At 41.1% G+C, this 23,637-nt stretch overlaps 2 protein-coding genes and 1 long non-coding RNA gene across 5 annotated transcripts in view; 2 read left to right on the top strand and 1 right to left on the bottom strand.

Annotated features, from left to right (window-relative positions):
• The window catches only part of EIF2AK4 (eukaryotic translation initiation factor 2 alpha kinase 4), a 107,320-nt gene extending 92,710 nt beyond the window's left edge, over nucleotides 1–14,610 (top strand). The window contains 8 exon segments of the mRNA XM_033190602.1: nucleotides 347–433; nucleotides 4,993–5,105; nucleotides 8,103–8,161; nucleotides 9,040–9,137; nucleotides 10,874–10,942; nucleotides 11,481–11,525; nucleotides 13,383–13,501; nucleotides 14,067–14,610. Of these exon segments, the coding sequence (XP_033046493.1) occupies nucleotides 347–433; nucleotides 4,993–5,105; nucleotides 8,103–8,161; nucleotides 9,040–9,137; nucleotides 10,874–10,942; nucleotides 11,481–11,525; nucleotides 13,383–13,501; nucleotides 14,067–14,124 (648 nt within the window). The 3' untranslated portion in view covers nucleotides 14,125–14,610.
• Nucleotides 14,611–15,059: 449 nt separating this feature from the next.
• Nucleotides 15,060–18,258, bottom strand: SRP14 (signal recognition particle 14). Its single transcript, XM_033190608.1, has 5 exons — nucleotides 18,100–18,258; nucleotides 17,880–17,952; nucleotides 17,288–17,400; nucleotides 16,050–16,082; nucleotides 15,060–15,552 (listed from the first exon to the last, which is right to left on the bottom strand). The coding sequence occupies exons 1-5, from the start codon at nucleotides 18,121–18,123 to the stop codon at nucleotides 15,352–15,354; spliced, it is 444 nt and encodes a 147-aa protein (XP_033046499.1). The 5' UTR covers nucleotides 18,124–18,258; the 3' UTR covers nucleotides 15,060–15,351.
• Nucleotides 18,259–18,302: 44 nt separating this feature from the next.
• LOC117070882 overlaps nucleotides 18,303–23,637 on the top strand; it is a 38,890-nt gene continuing 33,555 nt past the window's right edge. For all 3 annotated transcript variants that reach the window (XR_004432082.1, XR_004432080.1, XR_004432081.1), the window contains exons 1-2: nucleotides 18,303–18,597; nucleotides 22,072–22,290. This is a non-coding gene — a long non-coding RNA (uncharacterized LOC117070882). The remainder of the gene's footprint in view (nucleotides 18,598–22,071; nucleotides 22,291–23,637) is intronic.

The raw sequence follows: 23,637 nt of genomic DNA, 5'->3' as shown, positions 1-23,637 counted from the left end.
TTTTTCGGTGTGTGTGTGTCTCTGTGTGTGTGTGTGTGTGTTGTGTTGTGTTGTATAATTTGGGGCATCTTTTATTAAGTCTTGAAGCTTTTGCAAACCTCTTACTATTGATTGATTATTCATGGCCCCTTAGAACAATCATGAAGGTAAGGAAGGCAAGAGAGACCTTGTTCCTCCCTTGAATTGTGTATGCTTCTTCCTTAATATTTATATCCCCCTGAAGTTAGCACATTTAGTAATTCACATTGAGAATATAATTGGAAACAGTATTTTCATTCTCCTTAATTACTTAAAGGTGTTCCAGGTGCTCTGTGTTTATTTTCTACACTATGTTTGTTTGTTTCAGTCCCAAGAGGAATTACAAGAGTACTGCAGACATCATGAAATCACCTATGTGGCCCTTGTCTCGGATAAAGAAGGAAGCCATGTCAAGGTAAAGACGCCAGAGATTTTTTTTTTTTTTAATACTTTAAGTTCTAGGGTACATGTGCACAACGTGCAGGTTTGTTTTGTATGTATACATGTGCCATGTTGGTGTGCTGTACCCATTAACTCGTCGTTTGCGTTAGGTATATCTCCTAATGCTATCCCTCCCCACTACCCCCACCCCACAATAGACCCTGGTATGTGATGTTCCCCTTCCTGTGTCCAAGTGATCTTGTTGTTCAGTTCCCACCTATGAGTGAGAACATGTAGTGTTTGGTTTTCTGTCCTTGTGTTAGTTTGCTGAGAATGATGGTTTCCAGCTTCATCCATGTCCCTGCAAAGGACATGAACTCATCCTTTTTTATGGCTGCATAGTATTCCATGGTGTATATGTGCCACATTTTCTTAATCCAATCTGTCACTGATGGACATTTGGGTTGATTCCAAGTCGTTGCTATTGTGAATAGTGCCACAATAAATATACATGTGCATGTGTCTTTATAGCAGCATGATTTATAATCCTTTGGGTATATACCCAGTAATGGGATGGCTGGGTCAAATGGTATTTCTAGTTCTAGATCCTTGAGGAATCGCCACACTGTCTTCCACAATGGTTGAACTAGTTTATAGTCCCACCAACAGTGTAAAAGCATTCCTATTTCTCCACATCCTCTCCAGCACCTGTTGTTTCCTGACTTTTGAATGATTGCCATTCTAACTGGTGTGAGATGGTATCTCGTAGTTTTGATTTGCATTTCTCTGATGGCGAGTGATGATGAGCATTTTTTCATGTGTGATCCCTTCCTTGCTCCTTATACAAAAATTAATTCAAGATGGATTAGAGACTTAAATGTTAGACCTAAAACCATAAAAACCCTAGAAGAAAACCTAGGCAATTCCATTCACGACATAGCCATGGGCAAGGACTTCATGTCTAAACCACCAAAAGCAATGGCAACAAAAGCCAGAACTGACAAATGGAGTCTAATTAAACTAAAGAGCTTCTGCACAGCAAAAGAAACTACCATCAGAGTGAACAGGCAACCTACAGAATGGGAGAAAATTTTTGCAATCTACTCATCTAACAAAGGGCTAATATCCAGAACCTACAAAGAACTCAAACAAATTTAAAAGAAAAAAAAACCCCATCAAAAAGTGGGCAAAGGATATGAACAGACACTTCTCAAAAGAAGACATTTATGCAGCCAACAAACACCAGAGATTTTTTACAATTCAATAGTCAGGTGTTACCTGTGGAGCACCTGCCTTCACACTGAGGCCCTGGGCCGTGTAGGTGGCTGGAAATCCATTCCCTCTGCTCTCCCTTTCCGTTGTTGGGTTTCTTACTGAAGAAAATGTGTATAAAATAAGAAAGAGAGTCCACCTTCATTAAAGCTTTGAAAAGCAAAACAAACAAAAAAACTGACAGTGGTTTTTTCCTACTTTTCTTCTCTTGTTCTCTTTTTCCATCTAAGAAAATAAGAATAAGTAAAGTTGATATCTGCTAATAGGCATATCCTCTCACTGCTTTGTAACCAGTTTTACTTTTCTGTGCTCAACTAAAAGTGTTCATAAATATACCACCTCTTAACCTTTATTTCTAATTATTTTTAAAGGGAGAAAAAACTTTCTTAAAAATATTTTTCTCTTCTAATGTTTTTGTTTGGTTTTGTTATCAGGGTAATGTTGGCCTGATAAAATGGGATGGAGAGTGTTCTCTCCTCTTCTGTTTTCTGTAAGATATTGTATACAATTGATATTAGAAGTCCGACCTCAAATATTTCTACATAGAGAGCTATTCTGGTCACCTCTTTCTTCTAGAGGCAGCTTTGGTAGTTTATATCTTTCCCAGAACTTTTCCATTTCATCTGAGTTTTCAAATATTTCCCTGTTCTTGTTTCACTGTCTCTAGGATCTGCAGTGTTGCTCTCTCCTTCAGACCTAATATGGGTAATTTGTGTCTTCCCTCTTTTTTGTCTAATCAGCCTGGCTAGAGATTGATTGATCAATTTTGTCTTTCCAAGAACCAGCTTTTGGTGTCATTGGTTTTTCTCAGTTTTTATTTGCTCGTGTGTTTTCTCTTTTATTCATCTCCACTCTTACCCATTACTGTTTTCTTCCTTTTGCTCATTTTGGATTTAGTTTATTCATTTTTTAGTTTTTTCAGGTAGAACTTTAGAGGAGGAATTGACAGACTACAACTTGGACCAAATTCAGCCTGTAGCCTACTTTTACATGTCTGTGAACTCGAAGTTTTTACATTCTTTGTTAAAAAGCAACAACAAACAAAGGAGAGTGTGTGACTCAAACTATGTATGGCCCACAAAGCTTAAAATATTTCCTATCTGGTCCTTTACAGAAAAAAATTAAAAGCTTTGTTATTATACATATTTAGGATTTTATATCTTCTTGATGAATTATCTTCATCATTATAAAATATTCCTTATCCCTACTAATATTTCTTGTTCTGAAATCTTTTGATTAGTGTTTATATCACTACCTTTCTCCATCCTTTTATTTTTAACCTGCCTTTTTTTTAAAGAGATGGGGTCTCATCTTGTTGCCCAGGCTGGCCTTGAACTCCTGGGTTCAAGTGATCTTCTCACCTCAGCCTCCAGCTGGGATACAGGTGTGTGCCACTGCACCTGGCTAACTTAGCTATCTTTATATTTAAAGTGAGTTTCTTATACACAGTCACTAGGTTGACTTTTCTTCTTTTCTTTTTTTTTTTTTTTTTTTTTTTTGAGACGGAGTCTCGCTGTGTTGCCCAGGCTGGAGTGCAGTGGCACAATCTCGGCTCACTGCAACCTCCACCTCCTGGGTTCAAGCGATTCTCCTACCTCAGCCTCCTGAGTAGCGGGGTATATAGGCACACACCACCACACCCGCCTAATTTTTGTATTTTTAGTAGAAACAGTGTTTCACCATGTTGGTCAAGCTGGTCTCAAACTCCTGACCTCATGATCCACCCACCTCGGCCTCCCAAAGTGTTGGGATTACAGGCGTGAGCCACCGTGCCCAGCCTCCTCTTTTTTTTGTTTTTTGGTTTTTTTGTTTTTTTGTTTTTTTTAACTCAGAATCCTGGCTCTTTTTTTTTTTCTTTTTTTTTCACTGCAACCTGTCTCCCAGGACCAAGTGATCCTCCCACCTCAGCCTCCTGAGTAGCTGGGACTACAGGCACACGCCACCATGACTAGCTAATTTTTGTATTTTTAGTAGAGACGAGGTCTTCCCATGTTGCCTAGGCTGGTCTTGAATTCCTGGCCTCAAGTGACCCGCCCACCTTGGCCTCCCAAAGTGCTGGGATTACAGGTGTGAGCCACTGCGCCCAGCCAGTAGCAACATTTTCATATTTCAAAGGCAAGACATCACTTCATTTATCCATTCAGCCAACACATTTTAAGCATTCACAATGTAGAAGGGATTGCACTTGGGGCCATTGAAGATATAGAAACATTTAAGCCATAGCTCCTGCTGTCAAGGATTCTGTAATCTGGTAAGGAACATGAGACATCTGTGCATGATTATGAGCTCAAAAATACTAAATGCCATGAGAGTCCTACAGATAAATTTCTCCGAAGGTCCCTCAGGCTAGGAGACTACATAAGAGGAAGCAGTGAAGTCTGTAGGAGGGTGCTGGGATTTATCCTTCCCACAAGAATTCATAGGATATGGATAGGTCCCGGAAGGGCCTTTTAAGAAGAGGGAACTGCAAAGGTGATGGCAGTTCTTTCAGTAGTTGTCCCAAAGATAGAGGCAGGCCGGCAGAGAACCATTCTGGTGCAACCCTGAATAGTCTATTTTTGGTGAGACAGATGGATCCGAAGCAGAAAATGGTTATAGCTACATCATGGAGAGCCCAAATACCAACCAAAAAATCTGGTTTTTTATATTTAGCAGTTATTGGGGAGGCCCCAAATGTTTTGAACAAGAGACATCCAAGCTGTGTTTGAGAAAAATTAATCTGCAGGGATGCGTAGCATGGAATAGAGTGAGGGAGAGACTGAAGACAGTGGAAGGAGTATAAAGAATATCAAACTAGCCTAGGCCAAGGTTGGATGCTGGCCAGGGGAGTGAAGATGAAGGGATAGATGCATAAAAGTGGGATGACAGGACTTGGGTTTAGAAAGGAGAGGGAGGAGTGGTAGATAAAGCTGAGATCTGAGAAACCTTGGTGGCTAACCAGATTTAAAGGGGAAGATATTAATGAAATGAGAGCCCATTCATCTTGGCCTTAAGGAAAAAAAAATTCTATCACCTATGATAAACTAGTCCAGACCAGGGTTTCTCAGCAGCAGCACTGTTCACATTTTGGGCCAAATAATTCTCTGTTTTAGGGGGCTGTCCTGTGCGTTAGCAGCATCCCTTACCGCTGCCCACTACATGCCAGTTGCACTGTCCAAAAATGTCACCAGACATTGCTAAATGTCCCCTGGGGAGCAAAATTGACCCTGGTTAAGAACCACTGACCCAAACTGTTGATTTAGTAGTCTTACTGTGGTGCTCTGAGCTACTCCTCTGGGTTCAGAAACCTCCAAATGATAGATCTGTTTCATTCTTTTTAAGGTTAAGTCTTTCGAGAAGGAAAGGCAGACAGAGAAGCGTGTGCTGGAGACTGAACTTGTGGACTATGTACTGCAGAAACTGAGGACTAAAGTCAGTGATGAAAGGAATGGCAGGTAACTTAGGAAACAAAAGCTGAGAAAACTGACTTCAATTACCTATATGGAAACTACATAAATTTATTTTAAAAGTCAATTTGAGCCAGGTGCTGTGGCTCCTATCTGTAATCCAAGCACTTTGGGAGGCCAAGTTTGGGGAATCACTTGAGGCCAGGAATGCAAGACCAGCCTGAGCAACATACCAAGACCCCGTTTCTAAAAAAAAATTATTTTTTGCTTAGCTGGGCGTGGTGGTGCATGCCTGTAGTCCCAGCTACTCAGGAGATAGGTGGGAGGATTGCTGGAGCCCAGGAGGTCAAGGCTGCAGTGAGCCATGTTCATACCACTGCACTCCAGCCTGGGTGACAGAGAAAGACCCTGTCTCAAAAAAACAAAAAGAAAGAAATCAATTTGATCCTTTTGAGAAACAAAGATAGGTCAGGATTACTTTTAATGAACCATTCTGTTGTTTCTTAATAACTCAATAGCAGTTTAATTGTATGACCATCTTATTGTATGATAAGACTAATCATAGCTTACATTCAACATTTGTTCTTCATAACATTTCCAAGAATATCATTTTGAAAAGCCTCAGGAGCCAAAATCTATCTGTCATTATCTTATTCAGTCTGCTAATCAGTGAATTTCAGTAATATTTTGTCCATGTACTTTGAAAGGTGTAATGTTCTGGGAAAAGATCTCACTTCCTCATGATGGGAGTATCAACCATCTGGGTAGGAATTTGGCAAAGTAAATTAAAAGCCTTAAAACTAAACATTTTTTTAAAATCGACCCAGCAATTCCACTTTCAGGAATTTATAGTAAAAATTATTTTAAAGATGTCTATCAAGGCTCATTTATAACAGCAGTTCTCCAACTTTTTGGTCTTAGAACCCCTTTACACCCTTAAAAATTATTTGAGGATCCCAAAGAACTTTTGTTTATGTGAGTTATATCTATAAATATTAAAACATAAACATTTAAAAACTATTTATTCATTTAAAAATAACAACCCCATTACATGCTAACCTATTTCTATTGAAAAACAACTGTGTTTTCCAAAACAAAATTAATTTAGTAAGGAAAATGGCATTGTTTAAAATATTTGCAAATCTTTTTAGTGCACTGTTTTACATTTTTGTAATCTATTTTAACGCTTTAGTAGAAAAAACGATTCTCATATCTCTTTATGTATTCAATCTGTTGTGATACCACAAATCATATAGTGTCTGGAAAACTCCATTGCACGTTTGTGAGAGGATGAGAGTGAAAAGGCAATTAATATTTTAGGATTATTATGAAAACAGTTTTGACCTTGCAAGACCCCTTGAAAGGATATGAGGGACCTTCAAGAGTCTCTAGACCACACTTGGAGAACATAATTTCAAAATATCCATTGGTAGAAGATTGTTTGAATTATGATAATTTGGTGAAATATTGTGCAGTCTTTATGATGATTCTACCAAAGCTGAGTTCATTGACATGGAAGGATGTCCACAAATAGGATGTATAATATAATGCCATTTTGTTTTAAACAAAATATACAACCTGTACATAAAAAAAAGTCTAGAAGAATGTACCAAATTTTTAACTGCAGTTTTGGTTAGTGGGGTTACAAGGGATCTGAAATTACTTTGTTAAGCTTTTCTATATTTTGCAACTCTTTTTTTTCTTTTTTCTTTTTTTTTTTTTTTTTTGAGACAGAGTCTCACTCTTGCCCAGGCTGAAGTGCAGTGGTGTGAACATGACTCACTATAGCCTCAACCTCCCAGGCTCAGGTGTTCCTCCCTTCTTGGCCTCCTGAGTAGCTGGGCCCATAGTCGTGTGCCACCTTGCCCAGCTAATTTTTTTAAATTATTTGTAGAGACAGGATCTCCCTATGTCGCCCAGGCTGATCTCCAATTCCTGGGCTCAAGCAATTCTCCCACCTCAAGCAATTCTTGTATATATGCTCATTATCAGAAAATACAACACTGTAATTTTTTTGGCTTATATCAGCGATTCTCAACCAACAATGATTTTGCTTCCCAGGGGACATCTGGCAATATATGGAGACATTTTTAGTTGTCATAACTGGGGAGTTCTACTGGTGTCTAGGAAAGGCCAGGGATACTGTGAAAACATCCTAAAGGATACAGGACTAATACCCCCCAACAAAGAATTTTCTGGCCTAAAATTTCAGTAGTACCAAGATTAAGAAATCCTGGCTTATAGAAAACAAACCTTGCTCTGTTCTTCTCATGCCCCCACCCCTTCTTATTTGCACCTAGCCTTAATAAATTCACCATTAGGTGTTTCTGAGGGAACATAATGTTCTTGAAATCACCAGTATTGGAATTATAGATCTAAATCAAAGACAGAGGTTTAGAAGACAAACCAAGAAATAGGCAAGTAGTGAGTATGGGGGAACATTACCAGGACATTTAAAAGGCTACATGGGATTTAGTTTTAGCAGGGAAAGGTTCAGAGTTTTTCCTCCACGCAAATGATTATTTCCCTGCTTTCCCAAGATAGAGTGCTGTTGTCTCTCTCAAAGGCTATAAATTAATTCACAGCATTTGAAAGAACATCCATTCACAGCTTTTTAAAGAATATCCTTATTTGCCAAATGTTCTCCTGTGGGTGGTTGCCAAGGCTGCTGCCATAATGAAGGTGGAGCTGCTGTTGCTCGTGTTTCCTTGTATTATGAGGGGAGCGGAAAGAACACCCATTATATTTCATTGAAATCAGCTTCTTGTGTGGATCCAGGATTTCAAGCCCAGCTGAATAAATCAGAATGTTTTCTTTAGGCATTTGTTAACTTAAAAAGACATCCTTTATAATTTTTTACTTGCTCTTGACCAAAGCATAACTAAATGCAAATTTTTTGTTTTTGTGTTTCCACCCACTAATAACCAAGAAGATGATGTTTTTATATTTAATGGAAAAGTGACTCATTATACATGTAGTTCACTGTAAGTTATGTGTTGCTTGTGTCTTATTGACTGTTCTTTGTTTTTGTTTGCTTGTTTTTAGAGAAGCTTCCGATAATCTTGCTGTGCAAAATCTGAAGGGGTCATTTTCTAATGCTTCAGGTATAATTACTAATTATAATCTGAACATAATGATGCTAATATGTTTGCTCTAAGCACTTATTACTGTGGCTGCTTGTGACATTGGAAATCTATTTTTAAAATAACATATACACAATAAATTGTACCACGTGGGATTCATCCCTATGCTTTGAAATCCACATCCTAGAAAATGATAGAACAACTGGGATTTAGCCGACTCTTCTACTCTTATTTTTACAAGTGATTTAATCTTCCTTCTACTCAATTTATTGTACAAGTGAAATGTAGATAATTTTCCTGGAGATTTTCCTCATACAGAGGATTGAAGGAAGTATTTTGAAATCCCTTGAAGAAAGACACTAGACACCTTTTGTTTTCATGAAAGCCAAGAGGGCACAGTGGTGAGAGTTATGCCTTTACTTCCATCACCTCTTCGCAACCTTACTGAAAAAGAAGGGTTCCAGTTAAGGCCATGAGAAGACATATTTGGCTTTTAACAGAATTGAGTCTTTCCCATTCATTTCTGTTAGCACGAACTTTGTGTTGCCATCAGATTGTTAATTCTTGGAGGAATTTAAAGAAGTATTAGGGTTTGGCGATATTCAGCTTGATTGTCTTAGGCCCCTGAGGTTTTGATGACTCATGTTGCCGCCCTGCCCCTTCCACCACCCCTCAATCCCTGCCTGAGGAGAGATGCATCAAAACTGCTGGGTGTTGGGGTTCTGGGCTCCTCACCTATCTGGTGCAGATGGTTGCAGGGATAGAAAACACAGCCCAGCCATGATCTAGCCCTTAGAATCACGACAGGATGTCTACTAATAAACTCTGCCATCTCTCTGTAGTATGTTGTAGAAAATGGGACCAGATAAGGCCGTAAATTCTGAAACTCTCTGTCTCAGGTTTGTTTGAAATCCATGGAGCAACAGTGGTTCCCATTGTGAGTGTGCTAGCCCCAGAGAAGCTGTCAGCCAGCACTAGGAGGCGATATGAAACTCAGGTACACTGGGTCAGGGTGTCTTCGGCTTTCTAATATGAGTTACGTAAGAGAAAAACAATAACAACAGGAAAGGAAAATAAGAAACATGGAATTTCTTGGAAATCTTTTTAACAAAAAAAAAAAATTTTCTTCCAACTTCCCTAACTGGGTGGCTTCTGAAAGCATTATCAATACAAAGCATCTCTCTGGCTCCAGAATTCCCATCTGTCCTCCAGAGAGGGGCCATTGTGCCCTGTGGGCACCTTGAAGCAGCTGTTGTCAGAGTTATTTCAGCTAAATGAAAACTATCTAATCTGGCTCTAAAGGTAATTGAGGTTTGTTTGTGCTCTAAAAAGCAAAGTAGAAGAGGCCGATGACAAGACTTAAGGCAGGTTTCTCATTCCATACATGGTTTCGGCATTTGCTATATGCCTAATGGTGTGCTAAGAGCTATGTAAAATGTAGAAGACATTAACATGGCCCCAGTCCTCAAAAGAGTTTATAACTTAGAAGCATATGCATTATGTAGAGAATAATAAAAGAAAATAAACATAGGCCACATGCGGTGGCTTATGCCTGTAATCCCAGCACTTTGGGAGGCTGAGGAGGGCGGATCACTTGAGGTCAGGAGTTCGAGACCAGCCTGGCCAACATGGTGAAACCCTCTCTACTAAAAATACAAAACTTAGCCGAGCGTGGTGGCAAACGCCTGTAATCCCAGCCACTCAGGAGGCTGAGGCAGGAGAATTGCTTGAACTGGGGAAGCAGACATCACAGTGAGCCGAGATCACGCCACTACACTCCAGCCTGGGCAACAGAGCTAGGCTTTGTCTCAAACTAAAATAAAATAACTATAGTAGAACACTGAGTTAAATTTATAGAATAAGAATGTTAGAGTATGCTGTGGACATATGCGAAAGAGTGAGTGTTAAAAGAGCGCAGTCAATTTTAGAAATGTAATCAGACTGAAATACAAAGATCAGGTACTTTATTTTTGTAAGCTCTTCTAGCTGTTTCTCAGGATTTGGGTGGAAACCGATTTTTCCCATCTTCCTACTGCCTTCATCACCTACCAAGTTTCAGTTCTCATGCCATGTCCTCGTTGCTGCCACTTCTCCCTTTTTCCCAGTTTAGCTTCATACTATCATCTCTCTGTGTGCACTGTTTCACCGCACTGAGCCTTTACAAGGCATGATTTCAAAATTATGAAGAGATAATTGACAAGGATTATTAAACAAATGGTCAAGATAAGTTATAAAAACCTCATTTCCTCTGAGATCATATTGCCGGACACCCCTTTCTGAATGGATTAAGAGCAAATCTTTTCTTTTTTTGAGACAGTCTCACTCTATCACTCAGGCCGGAGTGCAGTAGCGCAGTATCAGCTCACCACAACCTTTGCCTCCCATGTTCAAGTGATTCTCCTGCCTCAGCCTCCTGAGTAGCTAGTATATTATAAGCGCCCGCCACCATGCCCAGCTAATTTTTGTATTTTCAGTAGAGACAGGGTTTCGCCAAGTTGGCCAGGCTGGTCTCTTAACTCCTGACCGCAGGTGATCCCCCAGCCTTGGCCTCCCAAAGTGCTGGGATTACTGGCATTAGCCACCACACCCAGCCAAGGGCAAACCTTTAGACACCATTTGGAATCGTTTCTAGGCTTTGGTGTGTTACCCTGATTGTGTCCTGGGATAGGAAATAAGATGGCAAGAAAGATGGCTTGGTTTAACATGTTCTGAATTTCATTTTCTTATTATTAGGTACAAACTCGACTTCAGACCTCCCTTGCCAACTTACATCAGAAAAGCAGTGAAATTGAAATTCTGGCTGTAAGTGGCTTTCTTTCATATTTTGAAGGTGGCTTCTGTCCATACTGTCAAAGTAGTTGCCTCAGGGTTCACAGCTTTTTTGCTCAGTGTCAGCAGAATTTGGATGCAGGCCTTATTGTCACTGATGTGAACTACACGCAATTTAAAACTATTAAGAACTAGGGGGAGAATTTAAGGTTTTTTGTTTCTCCTCTTTGTTCCTCTGAAAGATAGAGGGAGGAAAATGAAAACAAAAATCATTTTCCTACATATTTCAGGCCTTTGCCTTACTAAGCTTACACTGAATACATGTAGCAGTGTCAAACCTTTTGGATGTGGTATAGAAGGAAAGGGAATACAGTTGCCACTGCTTATTAATTCTCCAGTGCTAAGATCTTATCACTGCACAGTTCATTAAGCCCTTTTATAGCACAATAGCATCTCAGACTCTGCAAACCCTATTCATACTGCTGCATCCCACGTGACACTGTGGTCACAAAGCAGTATTGTGCTGCTGAGAGTTCCCTGAGAGATGATGTGTATTTCTGTGTGTTCACAGGTGGATCTACCCAAAGAAACAATATTACAGTTTTTATCATTAGAGGTAAGCAATATGAACTCTTCTGCACTGCGGCCTTTAAGATCCCAAATCTTTGCTGTTAGTTTGCCAAAAGAATACTGAAGATGGCATTCATTCGTGATAGTATTTTTCTGGCAGTCCCAGGAATTTAGTAACATTTTTTCCTTTTATGTGACACATATGTTCCTAAATGCTATGTTGATGAACTTACACTTTTCTAGTGACTTTTTAATTTTTCAGAGATACTTATTTTATTAAACAACAACAAAAAAAAACCACATACTGCTTTTACTACGTGTCAGGGTCTGGCAGGCCTTGTTGTAAGCATTTTACAAGAAGTAACTCATTTAATCATAACCACCCCTAAATGTAGATACTGTTATTATCCCCACTTTGAGTATGGAAGTAGAGAACTTAAATATGTTACCCACGGTCACCCAGTTAGTAAGTAGTAGAACCAGGATTGGAACCTAAGCACACTAGCAGAATCTGTGTTCTTAACCACCATACTATATACTATCTCTCAAACAAACCTCCATTCCAGCTAGGGAAGCTCATTTGCAGATGAGTACTATACAAAAAAAAATCCTTTTGTAAAACTTAATTAGGTCCTTTATAAATATATATATATATATATATATATATATATATATATATATTACAGGTACATCCCTTTATCTTCAAATAGCCTAAATAAGAACTTTAAAAATTTGAGGCCGGGCACGGTGGCTCAAGCCTGTAATCCCAGCACTTTGGGAGGCCGAGACGGGCGGATCACGAGATCAGGAGATCGAGACCATCCTGGCTAACACGGTGAAACTCCGTCTCTGCTAAAAATACAAAAAACTAGCCGGGCGAGGTGTCGGGCGCCTGTAGTCCCAGCTACTCCGGAGGCTGAGGCAGGAGAATGGTGTAAACCCGGGAGGCGGAGCTTGCAGTGAGCTGAGATTCGGCCACTGCACTCCAGCCTGGGAGACAGAGCCAGACTCCGTCTCAAAAAAAAAAAAAGAACTTTAAAAATTTGAATAGTTATCTTTGCTATTAAGAACACTTAACTATAGTCATAGCTATAGGTGACTTTTGCAACATGTCATATCAAAGAATACTTTTTTGTCTATCCAGAGTGTTTAGTCACAGATTAAACTACATTAATAGTGAACTTGGCCCTAGAACTAATATTTTATATTTCATTTGTTGTCCTTACAAATAAGCATATGCCACTATACTGGCAGTGTACTGATTTTATGATCCAGTCAAATGGATGTACTTCAGAGCTGCTATCACCATTGTACAAAAAGTAAATGGAGGCCAGGTGCAGTGGCTCAGGCCTATAATCCCAGCACTTTGGGAGGCCGAGGTGGGTGGATCACCCGAGGTCTGGAGTTCGAGACCAGCCTGGTCAACATGGTGAAACCCCGGCTCTACTAAAAATACAAAAAATTAGCTGGGCGTAATGGCACGCGCCTGTAATCCCAGCTACTTGGGAGGCTGAGGCAGGAGAATCACTTGAACCCAGGAGGCAGAGGTTGTGATGAGCCGAGATCACGCCACTGCACTCCAGCCTGGGCAACAAGACCGAAACTCCATCTCAAAAAAAAAAAAAAAAAGTAAGCGGTAGGCAGAAATAACTGGTCTACAGTCACATCAGCACACTAGGGCTGCAGCATTGTTAATCAGGCCCTAATTAGGGAGTCTTGTTTTAAGAAAACTTGGTGCTTCAAAGGAATCCCAGCAGTCTCCTAACCGGTTCTGCTCTCTCCCTATTACTGATTCCCCCGGTATAAAGAGGGGAATGACACTGGAATTTCATTAGTGACCCAGAAAAAGCCAGCTAGTAAACCCTAGTGCCCTGCTGTTAAGTCTTATCTATTTTTTTCCTAGTGGGATGCTGACGAACAGGCATTTAACACAACTGTGAAGCAGCTGCTGTCACGCCTGCCAAAGCAAAGATACCTCAAATTAGTCTGTGATGAAATTTATAACATCAAAGTAGAAAAAAAGTAAGTTATCACTTGGATGGGCATAGCAGGTTTCACATGGTTACAATTCAGGGAGGGGTTTCAGAGTGACATGATTTCATTGTCTTGCTGAGGTTTGGCGCCTGGTAAGCTGTTGTTAGAACTGCAGCTGACAGCCACTAAATCTTGCTTGGACTGTGAATCACAGTCATGATCTCGTCAATAACAAAACACAGGGGTCCTAGGATTAGCTGTCCCAATTACAGTTTTGTTCACCCAGGTAATTCAGTTTCTAAGAAGTATGTTTAAATGAAAGAAAATAACCATGACTACTTTGCTGTTATGTCCTTATGTCAAAATACCAATCAATCATTCACGTTATGACACACTTAAAAGGCAACAAGGAAGCCTATGAGGTGAATGGTTATCTCCTTATTAGGACCTTATACTACAGACCCCCATCAGTCACACCTTGTATAAAACCTATATAATTTTTTAGTGTTTTTTCTTAAATAAAGCTCCTACAGGTTGTTATAAAAATTTATTAGCTCTGTTCTTCACTCATTAAACTGAGTCTGTCCTTATAACCTTTTCCTTTCTTTTACAGGGTGTCTGTGCTATTTCTGTATAGCTATAGAGATGACTACTACAGAATCTTATTTTAACCCTAAAGAACTGTCATTAACCTCAAACAGAGGCTTATACTGGAATAATGGAATGTTGTACATTCATCATAATTCAAAACTAAATTCTAAGAGGCTGGGTGCAGTGGCTCACACCTGTAATCCCAGCACTTTGGGAAGCCAAGGCAGGAAGACTGCTTGAAACCAGGAGTTTGAGACCAGCCTGAGCAACAAAGCAAGACCCCATCTCTACAAAAACTAAAAAAATTAGTTGGGCATGGTGGCACATGCCTGTAGTCCCAGCTACTCCAGAGGCTGAGATGGATCACCTGAGCCTTAGGAGGTTGAGGCTGCAGTGAGCTGTGATTACGCCACTGCACTCCAGCCTGGGACAACAGAGCAAGACCCTGTCTTTAAAAAAAAAAAAAAATTTCTAAGAAGCTGTCCTACAAAGTTGAGCTTTGTTAGTTTTTCATGTGTAATATATTATAAATTTATCTTTTGGGATATAATAAATGCTTTCATATACCTGCTGCTTTTTAATTGTAAATCTATTAACACTAAAGGTTTTAGGGAGCTAGAACATAAGATATAGCCTTTTCTTCCCTTGGCTGTAATGACTAAGCACATGGAAATATCCAAACTAAAGGGCATAAAGAAACCAAAAATCATTATTACTTTGGAACCTTTATTCTTGATGACTTTGTCATATGTTTATCCTAAGGTGGTTAAACAAACTCTCATTTGACTATGAGAACTCATTGGAACTTGAGGAACCATGATGATAAAATTATACAGCCAGGTAGGAAGCAGCTCATGAGATAACATGACTTTTTATAAAACTGTCAGGTTTCAATTCTAATAACCTAGAAGATATTATAGAGCTAAAGCCTATTCATTAATCACATCATTCTAGAATTAGCAGTTACTGCCAGAACTGTTAAAATGGGATGGGAAAAGAATAAATAAAGAGACAGTGCTGATAAACAGACATGTTTAATGATAGCTTGCTCTTCACAGAGATGTCTACAGAGACTTTTAATCTATAATCCAGGAGAATATAACCATGCAACACAGACCAATTAGCCAAATGCAAAATAAACTAGATTCTTACAACTACCCTATAAACACTGCAACTGTTCTTTCCAAAAGGACCCTAATCTTATGTGAAAACACCTACTGTGGGGGAACCAGAAACCTAGCTATGTGGCCAAAAGGAAAAAATAGCAATTCAGTGGTTAATTGGTGAAAGCAGGAAATTTGTGCCCTTTACTGTGCTGCTGTTGTTGCTGTTGCTGCTGGTGTTGCTGGTGTTGCTGGTGTTGCTGGTGTTGCTGCTGCGGCAGGTGCTGCTGCTGCTGCTGCTGCCGCTGCTGCTGCCGCTGCTGCTGCTTTGGTCTTCTTAGTTTTGTTCTTTTTGTCTCTCTTCTTCAGCCCATCCATGTTAGCTCTCAGTAGGTTTGAATAAGCCTGAAAGATACAACAGAGCATACCTGAGTGGGAAGATGTGCAAATTGGCAGAACAGCAGCCCTATTTGCATAATGGATTTAGGGCAGCCAAAAATCAGGAAGCCTACGTGATAAAGAATATAGCACCACTGGACACTTGTACTGGAAAATGGTATAAGCATAAAACTCTCTTTCACATTATAACAGCTTCTGCAACACCCACAGACAGATGCACACATTTTTTACGTTTTTTTCAAGGGAAAACTGCAGGCAACTTCTTGTTCAACTACTCTATAGGTAGCATATATCTACAGCTTAAGACAAAATCTAACTAAAAAAAACTAGAAAGGAAGAGCGTATTAGCGTTGAAATTCACACGCTGGTGGCTTTTACTTGAAAAATACCAGTAAAACTTATCTCCAGAGAGCAGTGAACCCAAGTATCAATCATACCCAGTGTTCACTATCATGTTGACTCTTGCCCTGAGAAGGAAGACATAAGGAACACCCAAAACTCACCATCTGAAACTTATTCACTTCCTTGGAGCTCACCTGAAAAAGAAGGAAAAAAGAGGTCACACCTATTATCCATATAAGCATCCTCTTCTCCACCCCAGACAGTATCTCAAAAGCCTCTGGAAGACAACATCCTTATGTTTAAAATACTTCTTCCAACTTCAGGGGTTCGTAATACATGAATGGTTACTTTTCTACTCTACTTTCCTCTGCCTAGAGAACAAGAAAAGGAGCGCTACATCTTTTTCCACATGAGAATTGCACCAAGAGGTGAAAGGCAGTAGGCTCCTTTAAAAAAAAGGCTTTGTTTCTCACCTCTTGAAATCTCTTAGAAAGGCGGCACTGAGTGTTCTCCCTGGGTTCTGAGAAAAGTCAGAGGACTTCTCAGTATTAATTTTTTATACATTAATATAAGATATATTTAAACTACTCCCTCCCCATCTTATTTTTAAACCTGCCTTCCATTAATTCAAGCATATTGAAGCACAATGCAAGCTACCACAAAATAAATTCTACCTCTGAAGAAGATTCCTTAGATTTTCATTATTTCATGATATCTAACTTTATTTGTAAAAACCACATAAGCTTATTTTACTGTAAAAGTCCTCTCAAGATAACTTGTCACGGGAGACTTATCAACTAAGTATAGTCTACATTTTCATGCAGTCAGTATCCTACACTAATGTGATCAGAGAGTAAGTCTGGTTCTGCCACAGCAGAATAAAGTAGTATTCACTCAACTCAAGAAGTCTCTTCCTTTGCATTATTCAACCTCCACTGAAAGGAAAGACTAGGGCTCTTGACTAAAATGCATATTCTCTCAAGTGTGAAACCTAACATTTAGCTGCACATTCGCCATGTGAACCACAAAGAAAAGAAAACAATAGCATCACTTGGTACCAAGAAACTGCTTACTGAAGGCCCAGCACAGTAAGGGGCTAAGGAATCAAATATTTATGCCAACGGCTCCTTACAGTACTACGAATGAGGACGAATATGCTACTTTCATTCATTTCCGCAAAAATTTTAGCAGAACTAACGCCTGTCTGACCTCTACCTTCTTCATTTTATTCTTGAGTTTCCTACTACTGAAGTATAGGAAGGTCCTAGTCTCAAAAACAGCCACACAGGGCAAAAGGGAAAAATAAATAAAAGCCTGGTTCAGAAACGCCAGAAAACCCCATCCTCTCTTCAGTTCGAGTCTCTACATTTCAAAAGATAGCCTTAGGAATTCAGCTCACCACAGTGCTGATCTTCTTTTTCCCATCGGTAGCTCTTAACAGACACTTGTTGTCTGCGGGCTCAAAGCCCTCCACAGTACCTTTCTTTGGAATGGGTTTGGTTCGGCCGTCATCTGAAGGAAAAATGCATCCTGGTGAACACGGCCGCATACGTGGCTGAGCGGCAGACAAACAGTTAAAACAGAGGAGGGGGTAAGTGATGACCTAATCCAGCCCCGCTGCTCTAGTTCTCTTAAACACCTCATCTGCTATCACCGTCTGGCGAAACCCTGGAGAAACTATTATTTCCACGACGGAAACACGTAATATCGAAGCACGTTAAATCCCACTCAAAGTGGCGGCGTTTGGGATCCCTGACAAAGAGCCCTGGGCTGCTTGGGGCCCATTGTTACCAGAAGCAACCTAGGCGGCTCAGTGCTCCGGGACTGCGCCAGCTACAATCCCCATGATTTTCCAGGCCCGAAGCCCCGAATGTGCCCAGTACAGAGTGACGGAAGGTAGAGGAAGCGGCGGTCCGCGGCAGACAGACTCCGGTGGCTCCCAGACACCGGGCACCCGGGGAGCATCGCCCGGCTCCCCTCCCGCTGCTTACACTTCTTCAAGGTGATATAGACGCTGCCCGACGTCCGGCACTTCTGGAAAAGTCTGGTCAGCTCCGTCAGGAACTGGAAAACAACAGGCCCGGCCCCGTTAGCCGGCCCCAAATCCTCGCCCCGCCGCGTCAAGGCCCTGGTCCTCCCGCAGAAGGAGGCAGAGGTCTCGATCAAAGCCTGAACCGCCCCCGTCTGTCTGCCGGCCAAGCCTAGCCATACCTGCTCGCTCTCCAACAACACCATCGCGGCGACGCTGGCTCGACTCCCTCCGCTTAAGCCCCTAGCAGTGAGAGCCGGAAGCTCGGCCTAGGCTGGGCGGGACTTCCGCTACTACGCTTCCATTGTCTTCCACCAATCTCTTCTCTTCCACCAATCCCGGCCTGCGCCCTCCCCCCGCCCCGCCCGCCTTGCGCCGGCGCCCTGGGACGTCCGGGGGCCAGTGACCTGGCGGCGTTGGGGCTGCACTGGGCCGTTACTTGAGAGAGATCGTCTCACCCCAGCCAGAGTGAGGGAGTGAGAGCAAAAGAAAGTTTTGATAGCAGCGTATAGTTTATGTTCAGCTGTATGCTGGGCAGGTTACCTAACAATTCAGTGACTCAGTTTCCTTATCCATAAAGTGAGGGTAATGATAGTATCTACTTCGCAGTGTGGTCGTGAGGCGTAAATGAAACTCAGATTAAATACGTAGAACAGTGCCTGGCACATGCAGGGTGTTCCGTAGGTATCAGCTATTTTTCTTTTAATTATTGTCATCATTATAAGTTCCTGTAGATCCTTTAAATTCTCCCTAAACGCTGACCTGCAGCTCCAGCCAGAGGGGCTGGGCCGGGAGCAGTGGCTCACGCCTGTAATCCCAGCACTTTGGGAGGCCGAGGCGTGTGGATCACGAGGTCAGGATATTGAGACCATCCTGGCTAACACGGTGAAACCCCGTCTCTACTAAAAATACAAAAGAGCCGGGCGTGGTGGCGGGCGCCTATAATCCCAGCTACTCCAGAGGCTGAATGGTGTGAACCCGGGAGGCGGAGCTTGGAGTCAGCCGAGATCGCGCGGCTGCACTCCAGCCTGGGCAACAGAGCGAGACTCCGTCTCAAAAAAAAAAAAAAAAAAGAGGGGCTGGAGCCCAGTCTTCAGTTCTACCTCTGATTAGTCAGGAGAACTGGGTTGTAAGCCCTCTCTGCCAGTAGCCAACTTGAACCCTGGGCCCTCTATAAAGTCAAGCATTCCACCACACAAGAGGTTTTCGCTGAGTGCCTCTCAGTCTGTGTCAGGCACTGTTGTAGAGGTTGGGGATGCGGCAGGATAAGACAAGCTAAGTTCCTGGTTTCCTGGAACTTGGGTTAAAAGGGGCAGGGAGGAAATAAACAATGAAGCAAACAAGTAGTACAGCTTCAGATAATGAGCTCTGTGAAGACAGCTAAGCAGGGCTGTATAGTGAGAGTGGGAAAGCGACTGCTTTGGGCTGGGGTCAGGGGAGTTCTCGTCGAAGAGGAGAACTTTGAATTGAAAGCTGAAAGGACCAGCCATCCAAAGATCTAGGGACACAGTGTTTCAGACACAGAGAATGGCTAGAGCAAAACCCCCAAAGGGGAACAAGTTGCCCTGTGTCTAAGACTGGCAGGTGCAGGTGGGGGTGAGGAGGGCTTGTGGAGCAAGGAGTGAAGGAGTATGGAGAGGTAGCTGGGAACCAGATTATGTAGGGCCTGTGACCATGGTAAATTTGGATTTTGTTCTAGATACAAAGAGAAGACTCTTGTTAAGGAAGTTTTCAACACAACACTGAAAATCGGATTTACCATTTTTTAAAGATGCCCCTGTCTGGGTTGTGAAGACACTGTAGAGAGACAAGGCAGGAAATGGGGAGCCCAGTTAGGAGAGTCACAAACTTAATGACTTAAATATGTTCACTCTCGGATTTCACATTTTCTTCCAAATGGCCAGCGCCCTTTGCCCACTTCTTGCCCTAGGCTGATGACCTTGTATAGCCAACCTGTATTGGCTTTTGGTTCTCCAGCATTTGAACCTGTTTGCAATCCCCTGTTGTGTGGGTTTTGGTGAGAGGCGATAAATAAATAATTAAATAAAAGGGTCAGAGGTCACTCACCTGCCCTCAGCACCAGGGCTCAAGCATGTGACCTACCGTGGGTCAGGCTGGTGCTCTCAACCAGGACTTCAGCTTCTGAGCTAGTAATGCCAAGGCCCGGGGCTCTTGCATGGGTGTCCAGCCATTTGAATGTGAGGACTTTTTGGCTCATCTGTATTGGCAGGTATCACCAAAATTATGCATGGCCCCTTTTTTAAACATTTTTTTATCTCATAGCTATCATTTGTGTTAGCGTATTTTACATATGGCCCAGGACAATTCTTCTTTCAATGTGGCCCAGGGAAGCCAAATGGTTGGACACGCATGCTAGAGGTTATTCATACGGCGCCATCACAGAGTGGTCTTGTGTTGGTGGCCCTACAGGAGGGGTTTTCACCAGACTGTTCTAATCTTTGCTAGTCCTGAGGTGTACGAAGATGACCCCCCAATTTTTAATTATAGCTTTTACCTCTGTATTGAGCTCCAAACTTGCATATTCAGCTGTCCACTTGGTAGTTCCACTTGGATGTATAACGAGCATCTCGGATACTACATGACCAAATCAAAACTTTTTACTTCCCACGTCTTTTCTATTTATTAAATGGCACCACCATCTGCCTAGTTACTCAAATAAAAACACCCATGAATCATCCCAGATTCCTTTTTCTTTTTGAGGCAGGGTCTCACTCTGTCACCCAGGCTAGAGGGCAGTGGTACAATTTCGGCTTACTGCAGTCTCCACCTCTCAGGCTCAAGCTATCCTCCAGCCTCAGCCTCCTAAGTAGTTGGGACTACAGACATGAGCCACTGCCCCCAGCTGTTCTTTTTCTTTTTAATTTTCACATCTACACCTGCATGAGTCCTGTTGGCTATCTTCAAAGTTTAATGTGATTGCAATCACACTAGCCTCTGGACTTTTGCAAAAATCTCGGTGGCCGGCTGGATGATCCCCCAGAGATGTCTATGTCCTAGTACATGGAATGTGTGCATAGCACTGGAGCCAGTACAATTCAACTACTGACAGAATATTCTTTGGGCTTTGTTTTTCTGCGGGAAATGACCAAGAGCACCTATTCAGAAGTCAAAGTGATCGGGGTTCAGATCCTACCTCTGCTACTTACTAATTATGTGGCCTCAGGCATCCTCTCAAGGCCTAAGTCTTTTCACTAGCAAAATAACAATAATAATGCTTACTTCATTGATGTTATGAAGATTTTATAAAATACTATATGTAAGACCTTTAGGCTTGCTCGAATATGGTAAATATAGATGTTTAAATTAATTTTAAAGTTTTAATTCCTCAGTCACCCTAGCCACATTTCAGGGATTCAGCAGCAACATGTGGCTTGGATAGTGCAGATGTAGAGCATTTCCCTCATCACTAATTCTATTGAACAGCGCTATCATTGATAACATTGGGCCTAGCACATAGTAAATGCCCAATAAACAGTACAGTATCAAATAGTGTTATTATTTACAGGCCACACACTTTCCATCATTTCAACATCATCATCCTGATTTCTGCCATTATCTTAATACCACTTATACTGTTAGTTAATATTTTTCTTTAAATTGACTCATTTTATACTTGTGTATTTAATATCATGATCATAAGTGGAAAACCAGTATCATTTGCCACAAATAAAAGGGATCATAAAAGGAAGTATGATGAAGTAAAATAATGTTGCTAAATTTAAATTTTTGAGATTAAAAGAATTAAAACAATGAGTAAAAGCAATGATAAAGTTCATTGATTTATAAGACTGTATCTGAAAATAAATTTCTCAGTGAGAAAAATGGTGTTGTATGTGATCAATCAGGAATAAAGGTAGCTCAGGATACAATGAAATTGAGAGTTTATGTCAATATAACATGGTTAAATTTTAATGTTTTCCAGCACCTCAAATCCTAACTTGCAATTATGTGTGATTAGGGTAACATATCATTAATCAAATTGTAATCTAAGTGCATCATAGAGGTTAATGGCTTTTGGCCTTGGAGCAGAGCAGTGTGTATGTGAGGCATAGAGCTGGGTCACTGTCTCTGAGTCATGCAGGCCACACACCTTCCTGCTCCCTCTCCCTCAGTTTTTCCTCTTCCTTTCACAGTTCTAGGAGAACCATGACATGAAAATGGTTCCCAAATCCCTTCCCATATCATGGGGGCTTCATCAAAGGCCCAGGCAGCACCAAGAGCAAAATGAAGGCCCTGGGCACAAAGCACTGTACCAGCTTTGGCCACTTCTCCATGGGCGAGGATACTACAGGAAGATGGGCGCTGAAAAACACCTCCTGCTCCTCAGGGCCGAGCCCAGCGAAGGGACCTGAGTAAGTATGCTTGTTTGTACAGCCTGAGACTGTCTCTCCCAAAATGCAGGGGTAATGTGTTTTTTCCTCAGACAGAGCACACTTTAATGTATTAGGTTTTCATTAGCGTTGGTTTTGAATTAGGGTCAGGAATTCAGTTAGGGTTTGAATTAGGGTCAAGGATCTTGTTCAGGTTAAGGTTGATTACTTTACAGCTGCAGTTACTCTAATGCAATTGCACTTTGCAGTGCTTGGAAAGTATAATGGTTAAAAACACAGTCGCTAGTTCCTGGATGGGGTTCCTAGCTGGGGTGGTCAAGGCTGCAATAAGCCATGATTGTGCCACTGCACTCCAGCCAGGGAAACAGCGAGATGCTGTCTCAAAAAAACTTTTATTGTATTTAACCTATTAATAAGGAAACGAGATGTATGTTACAATCCATTCAAAGGAGAATCCAGAAAGCATCAGGAATTCTGGAATGAGTTTGTTAAGCAAAATTGGATTTTGGAATTTCAGGAATTCTGGAATGAATTTGTTAAGCAAAATTGGATTTTGGAATTTCAGGAATTCTGGAATGAATTTGTTAAGCAAAATTGGATTTTGGAATTTCAGGAATTCTGGAATGAATTTGTTAAGCAAAATTGGATTTTGGAATTTCAGGACTTCTGGAATGAATTTGTTAAGCAAAATTGGATTTTGGAATTTCAGGAATTCTGGAATGAATTTGTTAAGCAAAATTGGATTTTGGAATTTCAGGAATTCTGGAATGAGTTTGTTAAGCAAAATTGGATTTTGGAATTTCAGGAATTCTGGAATGAGTTTGTTAAGCAAAATTGGATTTTGGAATTTCAGGAATTCTGGAATGAATTTGTTAAGCAAAATTGGATTTTGGAATTTCAGGAATTCTGGAATGAATTTGTTGCTTAACAAATTGGAGGGACCCAGGGTTGTCCCTTCACTGAACAGAAGCATTTGTATGTCCATAGACAAAAATCCTCTGCATTGCCATTGAGTCTCTACAACCTACAGAGTTGTAAAATAGTGCGAAGGAAATGAAAGGCTAGAAATCAGCTAATCCAGAAGGCTGTGTTCTAAACAGTGTATAATTTTTCATTGGAAACATCCACTATTTTTTGTTTCGTTTTGTTTTTTGTTATTGTTGTTTTAGAGTTTATCTTTTTCTTTAATGTATTTGTTTCCAGTAATCTTTATCCCAAAATTGCTTAAGTCTCTCTGTGCCTCAGTGTCCTCATCTGTAAAATGGGGAAGTCATAAAAGTGTCTACCTCACGTCAAAGGGAGGAGTAAATGAGCTAAGGTATGCATTTTTACACCGCAGTCCCTTGGATGGGAGTGGGCTGTTCCCAT

The sequence above is a fragment of the Trachypithecus francoisi genome, unplaced genomic scaffold (assembly GCF_009764315.1).
Source record: "Trachypithecus francoisi isolate TF-2019V2 unplaced genomic scaffold, Tfra_2.0 Lachesis_group3, whole genome shotgun sequence".
Classification (NCBI taxonomy): Eukaryota; Metazoa; Chordata; class Mammalia; order Primates; family Cercopithecidae; genus Trachypithecus; species Trachypithecus francoisi.
This window is presented reverse-complemented; position numbering and strand designations above follow the sequence as displayed.